Consider the following 21,374-nt stretch of genomic DNA (forward strand, 5'->3'; position numbering starts at 1 on the left):
ATCATCTTTTAATGCACAGTATTGGCCTTTTCACCTTTGGTGAAGGTGGGTAGGAATGATTTGTCTGGAATTTAATATTAAAATTTTTTCCCCAAAACCCTTGCAGACAATACTTTGGCAACCAATAATAATAAAAAAGAGATGAAATATGAAAGAAATAAAATATGCTTTCTTTATTGTGGTAGATAGCGCCGATAGAAGTGCATATTCAATACCAGCACCCACGATGCCAGCCTCGCAATTTATTTAATCATAAAAATTTGATGTGAACTCGCTCAGAAAGAGTGACGGGCGAGAGGAAATGAAGACATGCTAGATGGAGACGGTGTGTGTGCGTGTATGTGCATGTGTGTGAGCGTGCTTGCGGCATAAAACTCCAATGAAACGCACCCCTCCAAGTTCCCCCGCCAAATAAAAATTCCCTGTGATCTGCCGAGCTAAGAGGACGACATGACTGCATCGCTTGGAGGGAAGCGGACGATTTTATTTGCCGCCTTCTGCCTGCACTTATGTTGATGGCTCTTTAATTTCATCTCCAAAATGGCCAATCCTCCTCTCATTACATATTGGCCTTGTCCGCTGAGAGCCAGTGGAGATGTGAATGAAGGAGTCGACGGATGTATATGAATGTACAGTGTGTGCGTGTGTGTGTTTGTGGGTGCGTGCATGCATGTGTGTGTTTGCAAGAAAGAACTCAGCACTACTTCCGATTGGATTAGTCCAAGAGGGACATCCATGCTTTCAGCCGGGCCCCACCCCGGCTGGTAACGGTTTGCGGTATTGATCGGCGCACAGCTCCATTTTGCTGCCCGCTTCCGAACATAAAGGTCTGTTTTCCACTCCACTGCTCCATCACGCCTCTTCTACTTTGAAATGTTGCTTCTTCATCTGCCATCAAGCGCTTGATTGTTCACCGCCACTCATGCGTTGTTGTCCATCCTGCTGTTCTTTTCCACCATTTAAATGTGGAAAACTATGACACTCTCTCTTACGGGTTGTTGTGGGTTTTTGTTTTTGTACCCAGAGTGTGAAAAGCATTAAAAAATATATATAAATTAAGTTAGCTTGGCAGGTTAAAACAAAATATTTTTCTTTATTTCGCTCAGGCTGCTGCACCACTGAGGGGAGGTCACAATGGCCGCGCTAAACTGGACAGATTTTTTTGAAATGCCTGTTGCTAGACAATATTCACAAATTGGCATACGTGTCCCACTCACTACTCTGTTTCCTTGGTAACTTGACACTTAACACCAGAACAGCAGCAACAGCAAGTCAAATCAACATAACAATTGGAAATTGATTTTTTGTTTTGTTTTGTTTCCTCTCTCTGAGTCTGAGGCCAATTATGTGACCTTGTGGGGCACAGAGCCACTTGCCCGTAATACAAAATTATAATGTTTTTTGTAATATTCATCAATTTGTGCGTATCCTTGCTTGGGGTGGGCATTATTTTTTTATGCATTTCAGGGATCTTTTTGATGTGAATCCCATGTCTGAGATGCACGAAAATGAGCAGAGACGCATAAAATTAAGACGACTCTACGTCCGAGGACGCAATGCTATGGATTAAAATATTCCGGTGTGGTGCTGGAAATCCATATCTGTGTGATTTTTTTTGTTTTTTTACAAGACAGGCCTCTAGAGTGCGACTAATTTGGTTGCAGACGGAAAAAGAGAGAGAGAGAGATTTGAGGAAGAAATGTGACTTGAAACCAGACACGTAAAACCCATCTGGTCTCTCAACCAATCAGAGATAGTGAAGGGCGGGATGCGCCCCTCTCACCCTCCCCCTGATTGGCCGTATGAGTCCCTGTGTGCGTGTACGTACTTTTCAAATGCAGGCCCTCTGCATAGTAAGCGTTGTCAAAGTTACGTTTTCTGACGACGAGCCGGTAGGTGCACAGTTACAGAAAGCTGAGCGGCATAAACGGAAGTAGTTCCACAAAATGAATTTGTATTGAAGTCGCAACAAAACCAACACAACTTAAAACCTCAAAGTGACAAAATCCATTTTAAACACAAGCACCCCACACAATTTCTTCAGCACGGCAGTACATTTCCCGTTTCCTGTCGGCTTGCAATTATGTAACTCTTTCCCCAACAATACAAATACAACGTATATGGTGCACGTATGCTCACATTATATACAGTATAACGGACCCACTATTGTAAGAGATGTAGCCGCTGGCCATATTGACAAAGCAGCGTTTAAAGAAAGGCTTTTGAAAAGTCGTACAAATCTTGAATCAAGACAGGTTGCTTTGATCTACTTGTTGTGCTGTTATTAATGTTGCTATACTTTTTCTTTCAATGTACTCACTATCTCTCTTCTGGACGTGTCCAAACTATCGAAGTGTGCTCACTACCGCCCATATTCAATCAACGGAAAACATCTCTCTTTTTCTGACAGTGTTTATGTAGTTGTAAACACTGTCAGCCTCTCTCACACTCTCTCTCACGCACTCTGCATTGCTGCTCTCCACTCAAAGCTAAAATTAGACCGCAAGTGATTCTCAGTTGTTGCGGGAATCAATTGGCATTAATTGCTTTTGGGGAAGAACAACTTTTGGCAGGGCTGCGAGAGCAAAAGAGAATCCCAAGGAGAAATTAGGACTCTGCAGCTAAGTTGCCGTGACAGAATGGGCACAGCTAATCACGATATGGAATGGATTAAAAAGATCTTTTTCCCACTAAGGACATCCCCACAGGACTGCGAAGTATGAGATGAATGCATAGCTTTACAAATGTTTTCAGAGGAGGGAAAACAATTTTGCACACAGTTCGATGTTGATACATGCTGACGACAAAGTATCGCTGAAGTGTTTGCCCGTCTAAGATGTATGTCTCTGCACATTCCGCAGGCGCTATACCCGAGTCCGGAGGAAGGTTGGCAGATCTACAGCTCGGCACAAGGCGCAGATGGAAAATGTATCTGCACGGTGGTCGCGCCGGCTCAGAACATGTGTAACCGCGACCCACGCAGCAGGCAGCTCCGCCAGCTCATGGAGAAGGTGACCGCTGTCGATAACACGCCCGTTTTGAGGCACAACTGAGAACGCACGCTGTCATGCACACACACTACGCAAACTGTCAACATTTTTTCCATGAAATCACTAAAACTGAATCATATCATTTCATCGCATCAGTATAAGTCAAGTGTAACGGTCTGGTTGTCTAAAGCCGGGATACACACATATCGGGAGTCGAACGAAATTTTGAATTGGTTTAGCATTTACGATTGTCAGCCCTGACCGTTTAACAAGCTGATTGGTTGTTTTTCCTCAGGAACGGTGGTTTCTTGTGTTTAAAAACTATAGGCACAAGATGGGGCCAGAGACGGCTGATTTTTTTCCCCCACAGATCATATTTGTCATCTACAGTCCCGACTTACAAGTTTTTCAAAATACAAGCCATCATTCTGCCAAATTTTTGGTTTTACTTGCGAGCGCAAATTTGAGATTTGCGCGTTATATGGTGGCAGTAAATTCAATACAACAGACTTCAAAATAAGCAGAAATTTGGCAAATGGTGAACATTTCATTAAAAAAGAGGCTTCAAGCTGTTTAATGCCACTTACCAATTGAAGTTTTCTGGCAAGCTCAAAATAAAACAAAGAGAATTCCACATTGTATTTTTAAAACAAACAAACTACGTTGCCTGAAGAACGCCCCAATGCTAGCTTAATGCTAACATATAGGCCTACTGGAAAATGCCATTGACATGCTAACGGTTAGCTGCTAACCGCATGCGTATCTTATACTGCCTCCCGGTGGCCAAGGCGGTTACGCCAGAAGGAGCAGCACAAATGCAGAAACTGTTCAATGAGTTACATTCTTTTTAATTACGATATTACTCTATGTTTTTACAAAGCACAACATTATAGAATGCAATTGTTCCTTATTAAAAAACAAACGAAAAAAATGGCGGGGGGAGGGTGAGGTTGAAACGGACTAATGGGAAATATGATTTGAGATACAAGTGTTGAGAGTTTACGAACGTGGTCACAGAACGAATTAAACTTGTATCTCAAGGCACCACTGAGATACGATGAGGACCGTTTGAACACACACGATAAAAAGTGATTTTAAAAAGATAATTGAAAACCCCCTTCAACACACCGTAATCAGGATATCAGTCAACATTTTGTAATTTTTACAATCAAACGAGTCAGACAGACACGTTTATGATTATTGAGTCTTGGCGGGGGTCTGCGCTTTCTACTTGCATTGTAAATTATTCTTACGACGGATGACTGTGCAGAACCGGCAGACATCGTCAGTGCAGCAACTGCACGTAGTGTTGCAGTTTAACAAAGCAAGTCATTTCGGTGCTTCAAATCCTTTTGAAGCAGGCTTTTGTTTTTTTTACCTTGCGTGTGCATTGCGTTTTTTATTTTTTAGATAGAGGTGACAGAAGGCGCCGGAAACAGCTTCACACACTTCCAGGTGCGTCGCAACAAGCGGAAGTAACATCTCGATAAGTCACCTCTGCCGCGTCTTCTTTAGAGCGCTAGCGAAGGGAGGGCCATAAAACCCAAAGTTTGACATTGATGTGCTCTTGTGAGGGAGGCGGGGCTAAATTGAGATGCAAGAAGGGGCTCGGCAAGCCCCCCGCCGGATCAGGCCGGCACCTGAATCCACATATTGGATTCCGCCTGATTGGAAGTTTGCCTTTCCCCAGACAGATTGGTTGCGTCTGCTGTGTCTTCAAGCGCACAAAATTTACACAGACTTTGAAAGAGGCACAATACAACAGAGCGCACATATTCTGACAGAAGCACTTGATTTGGGACAAACAGAGGGCTTTTTGTCCATGGAGACTATCTGCATGAGCACTCTTTATAACACCTACCAAAACACATACCCCTGTCCTTTATTGTTTATTTATAGTCACATATTCTGTGTGTCTGCATTTGATGGATGATATTGGAAATGTAATGTAAAACGACATATTTCCCTGCATTGTTCATCGTTTTGCTTCTGCCGTATTTCGAAACTTATCTAGATCTGGTTTGTTGTTGATTGTCAACAGGGGTGTCTTGTTTAAATGGTTAAATGAGTAAAATATGTTAACAAAAATGTGTGTGAATGCAACAGATCTTGATAAAAGAACACTTCATCTTATTTGCTTATAGTCCAACTCAACAAGGGGCATCACAGGTTACTATAACCTATGTTGAATAATGTCTTTTTTTTTTTAGGAGAGGTAGTTACAGAATTATCAAAAGCAGGGTACCGTATATTCTCAGTTCGACATTCACAAATTCACCTATTCGTGGCTTTTATTTTGGAATTTACCCTCCGTTATTTGCTGTTTTTATGCTTAGGCCATCTTGTGGCATCTTGGAGCTGTGTTTAGACAAAAGTAATGCTTTGCCACCATGTTATGACATATATAGGCAATTATAACCCTTTTTAAAGGAGGAGTCAATTACTCACGGAATAACTGTTTTTAACACCTTAACCGATTTTTAAAGAGACCCCGCACATCACGATGAAGAAATGAGCATGTATTTTCTTGCTGCCCTTATAGTGTGTGGTGTACGATGACCAACACAGTACACCAGAAACAAAAAACTATTTCTCCACCAACAATCGTCCGTCTCTTCCTCCTAACCAGACGTCTGTTGGAGTACCGAAACTTACCTGTGAGAGGCACCATGCTGCCATAGGGCATCCAGACTGCCAGAAAATACAACAAAGAAAGAGTAGTAGTCGAAGTAGTAGTAGTAATAGTCATAGTAGTAGTAGTAGGAAGAAGCAGAAAAAGTAGAAGAGGCTCGGCAAACAAACTCAATCACAATGTCTGTGACTCGGCCGAACTCTGTGTTGATCACACACGTAAGGATTTGCGATCGTAAATACTAAACAAGTTTAACATTTGCGATTGTCGGCCTGACTCCTTTCCAAGCAGATCGATGGGGAGAAATCCCAGTCAGGATAATATTTCAGATACATCGGCAGGATTATCGGTATGCGCGCACGTAGATCAAAGAATCACTGTTGCTTCTTCAGGAACAAAGCGGTATTGCAAGACAAGACGACCCGCTAGCTTCTTGCTATCCCTTCGAAAACCTTTTAAATAATCTATTTCATAAATCACCCCCGCGGATTTGGATCGGTTATACAAAAACTGCTTCATTTTTTGTACTCTTACTCCAAATCATCAAGGGGAAGCAAACATTGGCGTCTCTTCAGGTACAAAGTGGCTTGGCTTGCTTTTCTTCTAGCTAAAGAAAATCACAGAGAAAACCTTTAAGTGTGCTGACACTCGCAAACCAACGTAGCACAATCCATTTTTCAGTATAATTTGGGGCTCTGGAATGGACTGGGGGTGATTACGATATCAGCCTCTGCCTGGAAGGCGCCAGCTATCAAATCCAAGCGCTCCCGTCTAATACCGTCCGGAGCCCGTCTTAATGAGGACACCTGAGGTTTGTGCTATTTGAGCTGTACAAAAGCAAAAAGACGGAGCGAGCGTGTCTGTCTGTGCGAGTGTGTGTGTGCAGCATACACACTAAAGAGACATCCTCATTTAATTCCAAAGCATGCGGAGGAAGAATTTCAGTGGAGACGATCCACAAATTCCTTGAATGAAAAAGACAAGGACAGGCAAGCATGTCAAGGTTCAAAGACTTCACAACAGCTTGGTGCCAGAGTCTGTCTACAGCTTCATGTGAACCTCATACAATGTGGAGCTGACCCCAGAGCTGCGGCAGGAATGTTCAATGTGCAAACTTTTGAAGATAGCAGCCTCGCTCACTGACTGGCATACTGGAGATGCAAAAAGGAGGGAGATGGAAAAGCACAAGCAGGAAAGCCTTCATTCACCAGAACACAATTGATTTGAGATTCGATGGAGTCATGGCAGCGCGGTGTCCTCGTGGTTAGCACGTCTGCTAATCTTTTCAACGGTCAAAAACAGGGGCGTCCAAAAATGTTTCCTCCGAGGGTCGCATACCAGAAAAAAAAAAAAAAAAAAAATGAAGGATGCAAAAAAAATGAAGGGGCCAATTTGAAGTTTTCTTCAACTTTAACATCCATCAAGCAATTATATGTTGTTTAAATATGGGCCATTCCGTCGAATTGGTGCCATTTTGTCATTTTGCCTTAATTGTGTAAGGACTGAAAGTAACAGGAGTGGGTTTATAGCATAGAATTAGCAAATACATGAAATATTACCACATGGCATTTATGCAAAAAAGCATGTTGACACTAAGCACATGATGGCTATATGGATTTAAATCATCATTTAGGTCACAGGATGGTTGAGATTATAAGACCTCCAGTCATAGTCGAAATATCATCAAATATACAGAAAAATAAAGGCGTAAACTTACTTTTGGTCTTCCCATGGCCTGCAATGATGCAACATTTGGTGGCCCGTGTGACTTGTGGCATATTCCAAATTTTCAGAGGGGGTAATGTGTTACGGTTAACAGGACTGAGTGACAACCCATCACCCATTAAGGAAGCTCCTTATTTTGGCATAAGAGAAAACAAAACATGCATGCCTCTATTTTCATAGACTGTGCTACGCACACCTGAGCGCATATGGCGGCGCATCCTGATTTTTGTGCAAGAGCAAGGCTCGCTGGCACGTTTCAGCTGAGTTTTACTAATATACTGCCAATTCATGATGATGGAGTCAATACACTGGATGAATTTCATGGTGTGATGCGGGTGAATGTGTGGAAAAGCTCATTAGAGCACAAGATAAGCCTGAGATGACTTATTGTATGTTCGCAGAAGAGTTAGCGCAGGTGCTTATACTGCACTTGTTGAATTTATGCTTCCTCCTCCTCCACCAGCTTTTCCACTTTTTCTCTCTTTAGTCCTGTCAAATCAGTTTGATTTTGTGGATGTTGAGGGACATGCAATCAAAATAAAATGCACAGTTAATTCAGCATTTCTTTTCCCGGCCCAATCATTTATCACAACTGAAATATTGGACTTTTTCTGTAATAATGAGGCAGTAAACTCCCTATACCTAGTACTTGCTAACTGCAGAGATGAAAACTCAGAAACTCTAGACTGAGAGCCAGACGTGCTAACCACTATAAGACAAAGCTGCTTGAACAACAATACAGTCCTCAATTAAATCAGTTCTTGTCTATGATACGCTAGCATGTATTAACTAGCAGCGGGTCAACCACTGCTTGGTTTTATATGTCCCCTCAAGAAACAAATGCAAGCTCATTGGTCGAACTGTCGCCATCATAAAATCTTTATTCACTGAACTAACTGTCAACGTCATTAAAATGTAATTAACTAAAAAGATTTCATCAACGGCCGCGCACGTGTACAAAGAAACTAACCACTGTTGATATTTTTAAAAAAACATTGAAAACAATAAAGCACTGTTGTGACTTTGATGACGAAAGGCGCCATGCGGAGGTGATTAGCGTCACGCAAAAATGTAAAAAGAGCAAAACACTGCCTCCAATTTGATAACATGGGACAATGAGTATGGTGACATTGTAGGCAAACTCAAAGTGAGTCTACTTGTCCTTGTTGAGTATTTTGGAATATGTGTCACCAAAAAGCCAAAGAAAAGGTTAATCACGCTGACTCGGGTGACAGCATACAAGGCAGGTGGTGATTGGCAGACACAAGGAGCAGGGCTGACGAGAACAGGTGGAGACGAAAACACAACGAGTAGACATGACATGAAAAAGGGACACAGGGGGAAAACATTGTATAACATGAAACAAAAACTAAACCAAATTAAAACAAAGTCAACAAAAACACAGATCATGATAAAAAGAAAATGCATAAAAGTCAAAACCCCTCCAAAAAAGTTTGGTTTCATTCTAGTTTCTTTATGAAATCAACATTTCCAATAGGGAAAAGAACATGTTTTGATGGAGCATGTGGGAGAAGACATGGGTGCAGAGAACAGTAGGCTGGACACAGTCACTGAGTAGGCCGAGCGCGGGGAAGCGAACGAGGCATCTGGAGCAACAGACTCGATGCCAAACGACGACCTTGGAGAGTTGGGAATGTTGGCTAAAGAACGAAATAAACCCTGCGTGCAATTCGGAGGAGTTTGGAGCAGTGCCTGTCTGCGTGAGTGAGCCATTTTTATTTGCGTGGCGATACAGTAAAGACACGTGAGCGCCTCGATTCGCCGAGAAGAAAACACGAAGCGTTGGTTCAAATGAGCTCTCTGTTGAGGGGGTGTGACAGTAGGCTGGTTATGCAGCAGCAGAGTGGGATGTCGGCATTAGAGGATTAAATTTAGTGCTGAGCTGAATGGGGAATCAATAAAAAGCAGCCTGAGAGTGAACATGAGATTCATTCTGTACGCGGTGCGTTCGTTATTATTACATGCAGTGTCCGAATCGTATCTGACTCCAAAAGCGCAGTAACATTTGTAGTATGAGTCATTCTTCGCAGAGGATAAAGAATGCAGTACATGCCTGTGGGTATTGTTATACAGTATTGTCTGTGTTTAATAATAATGTTTAGGTTTTTTTTCATTAGCAAAATTACGGGTTACACATAAACGAGTAGATAAAAAGATGTATTTGTTTTCATTTGAAACTTTACGGACAAAATGGTTACCATTTAAGGGCATTTAAGGGCCTGGAGCTGTGATTGTGCTTTTCTCACAATTTAAGATGGTTCCCAGTTGCACTGGTTATTTATGCCATCTTGTGCTTCTAATTTGATATAAAAGAAACCACTGTACCTGAGGGGGGGAAACAACCTCACAAAAAAAAAAGAAAATTATAATATTTAGTGTTGTAGTAACACCCCATTACGAACTGGATGCTTTTCTGTGGGTAACAAGGTAACAAGTCAGCGTGAGGCCGCGATGAGTGTGCGACAAATGATTGACACCTTGTGAGTCACGCCTTACGTCTCGGATTGGTTGTTTTTCCTCTGGCGTGATGATTTCTTGCATATCAAATCAGAGGCACGAGATGGGGCAAGTAGTTCAATCGAGGTTAATGCAGTACTAATTAAGCAGCCCGAAATGGAAGAAAAAAAACAAAAAATCCCTTCATCAATACACCCCTGCCAAAAATGCACTCTTTCTCAGCACATTCTCAGTCTTAAACAACAGACGAGCACCAATGCCAAATATTGATCAGATAAGGAGAAGGGTCACCATTCAAATTGCCGTCTGACTCACAGGAAAGTTAACTGACTTTCAATTTGAAATGATCTGATTGCACTAAAGACACGCTTATCCACAGAGAATCAGAGCAGATGCGATCAGGAGTCAAACAACTGCAGGGACAGGATGTCAGTACCTTCCTGCTATATATAGACATCATCGCATTATGAGTTGAAGTCTTTCAATGTCACTTATACGATAGTACAGTCATCTGGTGCACCTGCACAATCCGAGCTCCAGTACGATACCAATGCTCAGTTTCGACAATGTAGACGAACGTGCTCCATGCGTGCCCTTGTGATTTTGTTACCAGGTGCAGAATATAAGTCAGTCCATGGAGGTGCTGGATCTGCGGACCAACAGAGACCTCCAGTACGTGAGGGAGACCGAAGGCCTGATCAAAGTGGTGGATGGGAGGCTGAAGGTGGCCTCGGAAAACCCCCGCAGTCTCAATCCAAAAGGCTTTCAGGTACTTGGCTACGCACCACCTCCGCTGCACTGTGGGTGTGTGTGTGTGTGTGTGTGTGCGTGTGCATGTGTGTGTGTTCTCGCCACAATTGCTTCATGTCATTTCACAGTCAATAAAGTTTTGTACGACTCAAAGCAACACAAACTTAATTTAAAGTTCTGAATGGCCCTGTTGAATTATTAAGAGCGGCTCCCATTCCGTGTTTCTTACTTCTTTGTTGCTTTTTGGAGCCCTTCGATGGAAATGTTTCATGTAAATTCTGAAAAAAGATTGTTCGTGGAAACGAAGGACTATGACAGTACGTAGCGTCATTGTAGTCTTTGTGTTTATAATACTTCCCCAGTAAAGTGTATATTTCTTATGACACTAATCGAACTAGGATTGTTTCTTCACCAAGTGAGATTACCAACTACCGGCCTTGGATGCATATCCCAGCGTCGTTTTCGCAGGTCTGTGTGAACAGGGATCATACAAACATGTCTGAGGTTGACCACACATCCATTCCCAGATGCTGGTTGGATTTCAGAAAAAAAATAAAATAAAAGAACCACCCCTAAAAATAAAGCCGAATAAAACAGCCTGTTGTTACTTTGGTGACTAATGCGCAATGATTCACGTAGCAGGCGTCATGGGCAGGCAAAAGTTTTCGCTCAAGGGCCACATTTGATTGATGGGTGAGATTATTCTTCAATGACATTTAAAAATATAAAAAACTTAAATACGTGAAATTGTATCGCATTCCCATTTTTTATTTTATTATTTATAATTAATTAATCATACAATTATTTAGTGAGGTGATTCCTAAATGCGTATGAAAAATTAAAATTAGTTAAAAACCAAAAAAAGTCTACTTTGGTTAACTGTTGCAGAAAACGTCACTGATGATGTAGTGGCATCTCGCCTGACTTTGGCGCGGGCAGCGTGGGTTCAGTTCCCACTCAGTGACGGTGCGAATGGTTGTCCTTGCCCTGCGACTGACTGGCGACCAGTTCAGGGTGTAGTCCGCCATTCGCCCGAGGGATAGGCTCCAGCGCCCCGTGACCCTAACCAGGATAAGCGGTGTTGAAAATGGATGGATGGATGTTGCAGAAAAGTCACAAAAAGCCCCACAAAATCAAATCCTTATAAACTGAGCGCCATGTGTTTCCGATTCATATTTTTCCCAACAATTCTATTCATTTTGTTCAATGTCAGGGGTTGCAGGACTTGAGACATTCCGCCATAGGTTGTGTCTTACGTACCCTTGTTGCCATCCATTTCCACCTTATCTCCTTACAAGCGAACACAAGCTGCGATTGTCTGTCGGGCCCTTTGTCTTCCTGTCTCTCGCCGGCTCCAAATTCATTCGTCACACTGTTGAGATATGAGATGAAGCATATAATAGTTAGATTAAAGAATAAATGAAAAGCGTGCGCTACCACGGGGACATGCGTGAATGTCGCTGTGTGGAATGAGCCTGATCATTAGTCGAGGCTGAGAGGATTAAAACGTGCGCCAAACCAAAACGTTACATCCCAGCTTTCTCAATGCAAAACAACATAAAGAGGAGGGAGAGGGGCCTGGGGGGGGGGGAATCTGCGCATTTGACCAAGTTGACTGATGGCTGCGCTCAGCTCCAAGTTGCGGCGTGGGAGATTAACGGGATCTTGAAAAGGAGGGAGGAGGGTGTAAAGGGGGGGGGGGGGGGGTGAGATTTACGACATGATGCCACAGGACTGAGAGCGGCTCCATCACGAGATTTAAGATCAACCCCAACAAGAGAGAGAGGGTGGCACAGCCCCCGTCGCCCCTGTGGCGAGCATATTTTATCGAGAGGCCTAGTTCTCTCGTGATCTATGGCTTCCAAAGATGGATGATGTGTGGCTCTCCCACTGCTTTCCCATTCTGAACACCTGATGAGTCACATCGAACACACAGCTCTTCTTCAATCAATCATACTGATGGTACACAATCATGTACAAAAGTGGAAAATCATGTGTGGCTCCATGGATGGGTCGTAGGTGGATGGGCGGATGAATAGGTGGGTGAAAGGGCTGCTGGGATGGATGATGGATGGAATAAAATAGATTACCTGTAGCAGGTCAGATCCTAGATCATTGTGAGGCTGGCCTCCCCTGGTAGACACCAGAAGACTTCAAGGGAAACATGGCCAGCTTGAATAAAAAATGGTCATTGTCTTTTTTTTTAACCTGCTAAGCAACTGTATCTTTAGCTGTATTAAAGACGACAAAAAAAATAGACATGAGCCCGGAATCGGAGTTTCGGGCAAGCTGGAACAAAAGACTCAAAATAGGTAAATACTGTGAGTTGCAACAGACCCATGAAAGAAAATGCAAAGGCACAGTAAGAGTTTTGAAGCTAAACAGATGGAGCGGCATTACTTGTCTTCCCCTCCCTTCTCTGCTGACTGTTTAGGATTTGAAAGGCAAGGTGGCCGAGCTTCTCCGTCGCCTGCCCGTGCTGGAGCAATACAAATCGGACACCAAGATGATCTTGCACCTCCGCGAGGAGGTGAGAAATCTGTCCTTTGTGCTGATGGCCATCCAGGAGGAGATGGGCGCCTACGATTACGAGGAGCTGCGCCAGAGGGTCCTGCTGCTGGAGACGCGCCTCCACTCCTGCATGCAGAAGCTGGGTACGTTCTCGCCAGCAAATGGCTGCTGGTGTGCGCTCAATGAATTCTTAATCGCAACCCATCCAATTCTATTAGAGCACTTGTGTGCCTATAGGCAATTATTGTGACCGGCGCGAGGCAGAATTAAATTATTGATTGAACGAACATCATAAACAGACAAACGTTCTGCAGTACAACATTTAAACCCTGGTCGCCCTCTTAAATGATCAACCTAAATTATGAAACGCTTTCCTAGAATGCCAGACTGAATAATTGATTGTGTTTTCACTTGGCTAAACTGATGATTTAACAGAATTAAACAAATAAGAGCTGATGAAACTGAAACTAAAAGGACCATATGCTGTAACCATGTATAATACAATCACTGGAACAGCACAAATCACAGTCCCCCCCCCCCAATATGAAAGTAGAATGAAATATCCTAATGTTATAAAGTATGCTATGTTGTAGCGTCACTCTGATTCTATAATACTGTAACTTAAGACGTGTTAGCAATTCACTATCATTTTGAGCTACTTGTTTTATATCACTCCACTTTCTGCAAGCGCACTCAATGACTGAATGATGATGTTCCACTTGAAATGACGCATCTGTCAATAAATCCACATACACACAATTAAAACAAATGAATGCAGCATGCTGTCACATCCGTTTAAGGAGTCTAATTTAAATGCCTTCCTGCAGGATCCAGCATGTGTGTACATGCGGACATCTATTAATATTCATACCTTCCTCCCTTTATCTCTTCTTTGACCTGCAGGCTGCGGGAAGCTCACCGGCGTCAGTAATCCCATCACGGTCCGCGCGTCGGGGTCCAGGTTCGGCTCCTGGATGACAGATACGATGATCCCCAGCTCCGACAACCGAGTGAGTGTCCTAATCCCTACAAGTGAGCAAGTATAGAGGATGAAGTGGAGCAGAAATCCAAAGGCAACGACAAGGAACATGTAAAATGGGGAGTCTATGGCGATCACATGAGCTTAGCTCCAGCAGAAGTCTTGGAATTCTCAATGAATATTGAACGGAGATGATGGTAATATACATATTGTGCAACTTTGAATGCAGTGGTGCCTTGCCATATGACTGACCCGACTTATGAGTTTTTCGAGATACGAGTCGTCCTTCGGACAATTTTTTGCTTTGACTTTGCGAGCACAAATTCATGATATATGATAGATGATCAATTTTATACATGACAAATTCATGATATGGTGGCCCTGTATGGTGGCAGTGACTCAACTCACTTGACCACAAGTAGCAGTTTGGCTGATAGAATTAGTCAACATTTCTTCGAAAAGCAGGCTTCACGCTATTTGTTGCCACTCCCAGTTCAAGGTGACTGACAAACTAAACATAAAACATAGAGAATTACAAATTGTGTATTTAAAACAACCCAAAAACGTTGCCTTAGGAATGACTCTTGTGGCTAGCTTAATGCTAATGCATAATGGAAAACTCCATGAACTCATTGCTAACGGATAGCAACAACATTGCGGTGTTATCACCGTTCAAGCAACAGATATTTGAACACAAATGGTGCAGCAACACATGTAGGCAGACAACATAACAGTACTCACAGGCATATATTGTTTATCCTCTGCGAAGAACAGAGCTCTGTCAGAGCCCATCTCCATGTACAATACTATATATCCGTCGGTTTTTAATTCAAATTCTATTTAATTATGTAATTACTGTATGTTTTTATAAAGTATGAACAAATTAAACGCAAGGCACCACTGTACATGGGAAGTTCATTCTCATTCATTCCCAATGAAAAGTGCCAAAGTTTGAGCTTCACTTCCAGTGGAACTGTATCAGAAATGTTCCTCTGAAATCTGATAATCACTAATGGATCCATTTACCTCCTCCCTTCGCTCCTTCGCCTCTGCAGCTCCCGCTAATAAATCACTTCATCGTCATGAATGGAGGGATAAATGAGTTGTTTGCGCTAGAGTTTTCGAAATGGCCAAGGTAATTAGCAAGCCTTCCCCTGGACACGTGATATAGAGAGTGGCCTCAAATAATTGAGAGACGATGTGGGTTTCTCGCAGTCCATTTGTGGTCAGAGGAGGGAGAACTGGGCTTGAATTCCATATTCAGACTCAGCAAAAATCATGATGGTTGCGTTTGGAGCCTGTCCTCACGGGAATGTAGTAGGGTTTTGTACAAAAACAATGTTTAGTTGAATATTTAAATTTTGGGGGAGTTACTCGGCCAACTGCTGCATATAGTTTAGTGGTAATATTAATTTGGTACGAGTTTACATTAGCCCATAACAATATCTCATAGCTTTCGGCAATTTTCTTCAAGGACAATGTCGTTCACATAGAGTAGAACCTCCAAAGTGGCTAATTGACTAGGTTAAGAACAGAGTGAAAAATTACAAAATGCAAGTAAAACACACATTCATAGGAATAAATAACATGAAATTAGAGAAGGACATAAATAAGTAAGTAGGGAATTGAGACAATAGCTAGGTGATGAAAGCGGTGCGGAACAGGTGCGTTTTGAGGAGTGATTTAAATGATGGGAGGTCAATGCGGTCTCGTATGTTCGCATCAGTTGATCCGGTGCAATTGCAAGTTATCAGTACTAGGCCCGAGCTGATGTTGCATTGAAATAAGGAGCAGAATTGTATTGCAATAGACATCAAATTGGCGTGTAAAGGTAAGCTCAGCTCCTTCCCCTTGCAGAGCCCCTGAGACTCGTTTGGCAGGCCGAGGATGTTTAAGGCGCCATCATTGCGCGTATCCCACAAGCCAACTGCTGCTCCTCACGCCACCTCCACCGCTCCCACTCGAACTCGTATTACAAGCAAAGTGCCCACTCTTGCACCTGGGTAGAAAAAAAATCTTAGCAAAGCCCTCCTCGCTGTGTTGAGTACAAAATCAACATCTACGTGGAGTGTACTATTTAATTAAATCAATTAATAGATGAACTCTGTCTCGATGGACGCATCGGGAGGATGAGCCGAGAGGCGCTGCCGGCGAGTGGGGCCGTGTCAGTGGGCCAATGTTGCTGAGAGCCCTTCAGGAAGACGATACAGCTGCTAAATTGATCGATTTTCTGTTAAGTGTGGACGGGGGACGGCACGGTGCGCCACAAGCGCTTGACTGCAAAGTGCAGCGACGTCTTCCGTCCTACACGCCAACGCAGATCAACGCACGTTCAGCATGCGGCGGTGCATATAGGTATTAGTTGGGATGTCTAAAACAAATACAATGATTTGGAAATCCTTTTCAGCCTATATTCAATTGAACACACTTCAAAGATTCTGATTCTGAAAGACATGATACAGTATTTAATGTTCAAACTTTTGTTGCAAATATTCTCTCATTTTGAATTTGATGACTGATATCGACATTATCCCGTCATCAGCTGTAAAACGCCAATATTGTTATGTATTGTGCTTGGGTCTTTACTCTTTCTATAGCCTGTGATTAGGTCCATAAATCCATCAGACCTGTTCTTACCCATGCAAGCTCAGAACCTGACATTGGCCGTGCCACGTTTTTTAACATTGCGCTCCTGCTGGCATGTTCTCCTCTCGAAAGATGTTTAATCGACTTCAAGGAGTTACTTAAAGTCTCTACTGCCATTTTCCCGCGTCTGCAACTCTGCAGCAGGAACCAGTAGCCAATCAGCAATAGCCAGACTGGAAATGACGTCAGCTGACGCGGCGCCATTTATGGTACTGGGAGGGAAAATGGCACCGAAAATCAACGCCCTACCTTTGCCCAATCTTTTGCATTAAAGCGAAGCTACGGCACATGTCAGACTTTTAACAAGATTGTACGGCGAACATCTTAGCGCCCAAAATCGGAAGTGCGTAATAAAATGAGACAACAGAGATAAACGAATCAGTTTTACCCATCCATAACAGCATACTATTTTTTATAGTATTTTGATTATAGTATTTAACTTTAATTTTCATTATTTATTTTTTTTCTTACTCAAGGTGACTCAGGTGAGCGGCAGGGCAGCACCCTACTGACCAGCCGCCACTGTTTTCAAATATTAACATAGACCAATAAACATTTTGGGGGGCATCAACAACTCGGTTTTGGTTATTTGCAGCAGGGCTTGGTCCCGTGCCCTGCTAATGATGGGAATTCAGTGTTTGTCAATTATTTTTAGTTAAGCAATTGAAAATAACCAAAAACGCTTCCTTAAAGTAACCTTCACTATCTTCCTTGTGGCAGGTGTGGTCCATGGATGGTTACTTCAAGGGGCGTCGGGTCTTGGAGTACCGCACCATGAGTGACTTCATGAAGGGCCAGAACTTTGTGCAGCACCTCCTCCCACACCCTTGGGCAGGCACTGGCCACGTGGTCTACAACGGCTCGCTGTACTATAACAAGTACCAGAGCAACATCATTATCAAGTATCACTTTCGGTCCCGGAGCGTCCTGGTGCAGCGCAGTCTGAGCGGAGCCGGCTACAACAACACCTTCCCCTACTCCTGGGGCGGCTCTTCCGACATCGACCTGATGGCCGACGAGAATGGCCTGTGGGCGGTCTACACCACCATCCCCAAAGCTGGGAATATCGTCATCAGCCGCCTGGAACCGCAGACTCTGGAGGTGCTGCAAACGTGGGACACCGGCTTCCCCAAGCGAAGCGCCGGAGAGTCCTTCATGATCTGCAGCACGCTCTACGTCACCAATTCTCACCTGGCCGGCGCCAAGATCTACTTTGCCTACTACACCAACACCTCTAGCTACGAGTACACAGACATCCCCTTCCACAATCAGTACTCCCATATCTCCATGATGGACTACAACCCCAGGGAGAGGGTCCTCTACACCTGGAACAATGGGCATCAGGTGCTCTACAACGTTACACTTTTCCAGGTCATTAAGACTTCTGGGGATTGAGAGCTCAAATTAGACTGGACACATTTAATGCTGTATACAATGTTTGGGGCACGGGGGGCGGTGGGGGGGGGGGGGGGGGTGATTTAAGCATTAACAGGCATTTTTTATCAAATCTTCAAAGAGTGCTATTATTCCCATCGTGAAAAACACAATAAGGTCGGTAATGAAACAAAAGACAGCATTTCTCTTTCGTTTTCTTTCTGTGATGAGTAAGCATGGTCCATTTTAATTGTGATGAGAAATAAATATCCGTCTTTAACATTTATGACCTTGGCAAGTCTTTGTCACTCTCATCTTGTAAAGTAAATTCATTTGGATAAGTATAAGACTGAATTTACTCTGCAAGTTCAAGTGGCCAATTTTGATTTAATACCTGTATTTGAATTTTTGATTGTATATTTCCATGTCCATACTTCTATTTTCATTTCAAGTAACATATCCAATATGGCTGTGTTTACATTGACGGAATACATTAAAGAAAATTGCATGTAAATAACTTCACACATCGGCCTTACTCCACTGGGCGTCGTCTGCAATTATTTTGCTTATTTATCAACGGACACTCGAATGTAGCATGTATACAGCCTATTTTCATCATGACTAACGTAGAACTAAGTGTTCACTAAAAAAGTACAGTATATTTGATATTATTGGAAGCCAATGTACACAGTTTAAAAATTAAAACTGTGCTTAAATATTTACACTCAATTGACAAATGTGACCTGTAAGGCACAGATATGAGGCTAGGTCGGATCCAATGTAGCACCCCACGATGTCGTCCTCAAGGTTGTCACTTTTCTGCTTCAAAATAGCACCGCGGGAAACCGTGAAGGCCACGCCGCATTGAATGCATCAAGTCAGAAGGAGACACGCTAACAAACAATTACCGGTGGTCACAATAACAATACACATTTCATCCTAGAGCAGACTGTGGCAAGAAAAGCAGCAAAATGGAGACTGTGGAGTATAATACTGCATCATCCACAGCTGAGGCACAGCAACAGGGTAAGTTCATGACCACATGGGAGCTAACATATAGCCATACCTGCAGCAATTTTGCAAAAGTTGTTGTCTACAAAAAGTCAGAGGTTGTCAAGCACATGCCAAAACAAACCCTGACCCCTTCACAGTTAGGCCATTTTAGCACATCGGCCAAACAAAAGGCAGAAGAAAGCATTTCCAGAAAAGTTATAGGAAGAACAACACTGAATGAAGGAAAATCATACATGTAGACTTATGAAAAAGTGAAGTTAATCCCCAATACCCTTGAATGCCACGTCAATGAAAACAAAAGGTAAGGCGATAAAACATCATAAAGTGATACTTTTTCAGAAAATTCACTTCTTAGTGATGTAGCATGCACCTGAATGACCTAAAAAAGGGGAAAGATACAGATATATTTGAGTTTTGTGCAGTAACTGTTGTGTTGAAATTGCCACTTACATTTTTCTCAAGGTGAAGTACCAGTGAAAACAAAGAATCTGGTGCTAAGAGCTTGCAATATCGCTCACAGTTTGTGTTGCTTGTCAGCTCCAGTCCAGCAAATGTCTCGTCAAGTACTTCGACACGAAAAGAAAACCCATAATAGGAAAACGCTGCAGACGTTTCACGTATCGGCTATCCTTTGGCATCAGACATAGAGTCTCGCAGTGATGTCATTTTTATCCCGCTCAATTATTTATAAGGCAAGTTAAGGCGCAGCCCGTCTCTGAGCTTCCGAGGAGCTGCTGCATGTAACCATGGCGATCCCATTCATCGTGGATGGCCTTTCTGTCAATAAAGTGCAATAGAGACGTGACATTTAAAGCACAATAGAACAGCTCAAACAATACATGGGAACAGATGGCTAGTATAAATAGTGATGGCGATGATACTATTAGCAAAAAAAAAAAAAAAAAAAGTGTTCTAGATATTTGCGTTGATTCAGTTCTTTATCCTGTAATCTAAAATTGCATTTAAGATGAGTGTTGCTATTTAATGTGCAGGTCGATGCAGTAAAATTACAAGCTAATAAATTGCTCTAGTTTTTGGTTTTGGCGGCAATTATTGGACTTGTAGCAATTACTGACAATATTTGCCACTTACAGACCTTCAGGAGCTGGGCCATAATCCTCATGATAATAGACTTTCATTGCTTGGCTACAACTACATCCCACTAAGTTCCATATCTAGTTCTACGATCACTTCTTTTGACCTTTTTTGCCATCAATGGTAGGTACTCTACTGTGGTAAGCTAGCACCAAAAAAAAGTCAAAGAAAAAGCTTAAGACGTGTTGAATGCTTACTACTTTGCTTACAACATTTGATGCAGTTTAGAGACCTTTTTTCAAATTGTATGTTCTTAGGTGGAGTATATGAATGTACATGAATGAGGAATTGATATGACACATTTCCGGGTCTAATCACATATTTTTATGACCACTTTTTTGCAAGGCAGAATTCTTGCTGATACTACAAATTGCTTAGTGGCTTCGCGTAGGAAAAAGACACGTTCACAACTTTTTCCCATCAAAATGGGTTGCTGCCGACATTGTCAACATGGCCTGCGTCACTCGCAAAGCGGAGCATTAGCCGTGTTGTGATTTTGCAATAAAGATCAGCGGCGTGACAAATGGCATCAAGGTCGGCTGCTCGCGCCTATGCTTGCATCACCCACTTATGACTTGGGCGAGAGCTACAATGCAGAGGGGTTTATATACTAGTTCAAAGGACTACTGCACGAATATCACTTTAGTCACACGGCTTACCTTTCGGTTCATTTCAATGGGAACGCAATTATCTCAGCATGTGCAGCTGGTTCTAGCAGATTCCACATGCATTCAACAGTGCAGTTGCTCTTATTCTCTTCATTCTGTACTATATATATATATGGAATTATAGTTATAGAGAAACATTATGCTTGACAGCTGACTGTCAAGTTGTCGTCTTTAAAAAAACAATGACTGTAAGTCAACATCCCTAGGCTGAAAAGTTAGGGTACCCCGTAAAACTCAACTGTGTAAAATGATACCTATTAGTCCAGAGTCCCAAACCCACCCCGGTCCTTTGTATCAAACATGGACGAACCCACCTCCAACCTCCTATGTCAACTACATCGCCCAAAGTGCCTTGTGAGTTTTATAGCTTCACATTTTATGGCTAAGTTTAAGCTCAAGCTGCAGAGTGCAGATGGAGTAATGGGTCAGAGAAGAAGGAGGTAATTTTAAATCAATTAACTCCACTGAGAAACCCTCTCGTTAATTGTCTCTTAAATTGTGTTTTGGGCTTC

General features: G+C 42.7%; 1 protein-coding gene and 1 long non-coding RNA gene across 5 annotated transcripts in view; one reads left to right on the forward strand and one right to left on the reverse strand.

Moving 5' to 3' along the window:
- olfm2a (olfactomedin 2a) overlaps positions 1-18,367 on the forward strand; it is a 55,951-nt gene extending 37,584 nt beyond the window's left edge. For all 4 annotated transcript variants that reach the window (XM_061748617.1, XM_061748618.1, XM_061748615.1 and 1 more), the window contains exons 2-6: positions 2,862-3,011; positions 10,439-10,594; positions 13,010-13,229; positions 13,990-14,096; positions 17,432-18,367. In XM_061748617.1, the coding sequence (XP_061604601.1) occupies positions 2,862-3,011; positions 10,439-10,594; positions 13,010-13,229; positions 13,990-14,096; positions 17,432-18,106 (1,308 nt within the window). In that variant the 3' untranslated portion in view covers positions 18,107-18,367. The remainder of the gene's footprint in view (positions 1-2,861; positions 3,012-10,438; positions 10,595-13,009; positions 13,230-13,989; positions 14,097-17,431) is intronic.
- LOC133465623 (uncharacterized) overlaps positions 11,154-21,374 on the reverse strand; it is a 38,945-nt gene continuing 28,724 nt past the window's right edge. Inside the window, exons 4-6 of the long non-coding RNA XR_009784690.1 lie at positions 13,958-14,112; positions 11,836-11,947; positions 11,154-11,637 (exon numbers count right to left, since the gene is read on the reverse strand). This is a non-coding gene — a long non-coding RNA (uncharacterized LOC133465623). The remainder of the gene's footprint in view (positions 11,638-11,835; positions 11,948-13,957; positions 14,113-21,374) is intronic.

The sequence above is a fragment of the Phyllopteryx taeniolatus genome, chromosome 16, assembly GCF_024500385.1.
Source record: "Phyllopteryx taeniolatus isolate TA_2022b chromosome 16, UOR_Ptae_1.2, whole genome shotgun sequence".
Taxonomy (NCBI): Eukaryota; Metazoa; Chordata; class Actinopteri; order Syngnathiformes; family Syngnathidae; genus Phyllopteryx; species Phyllopteryx taeniolatus.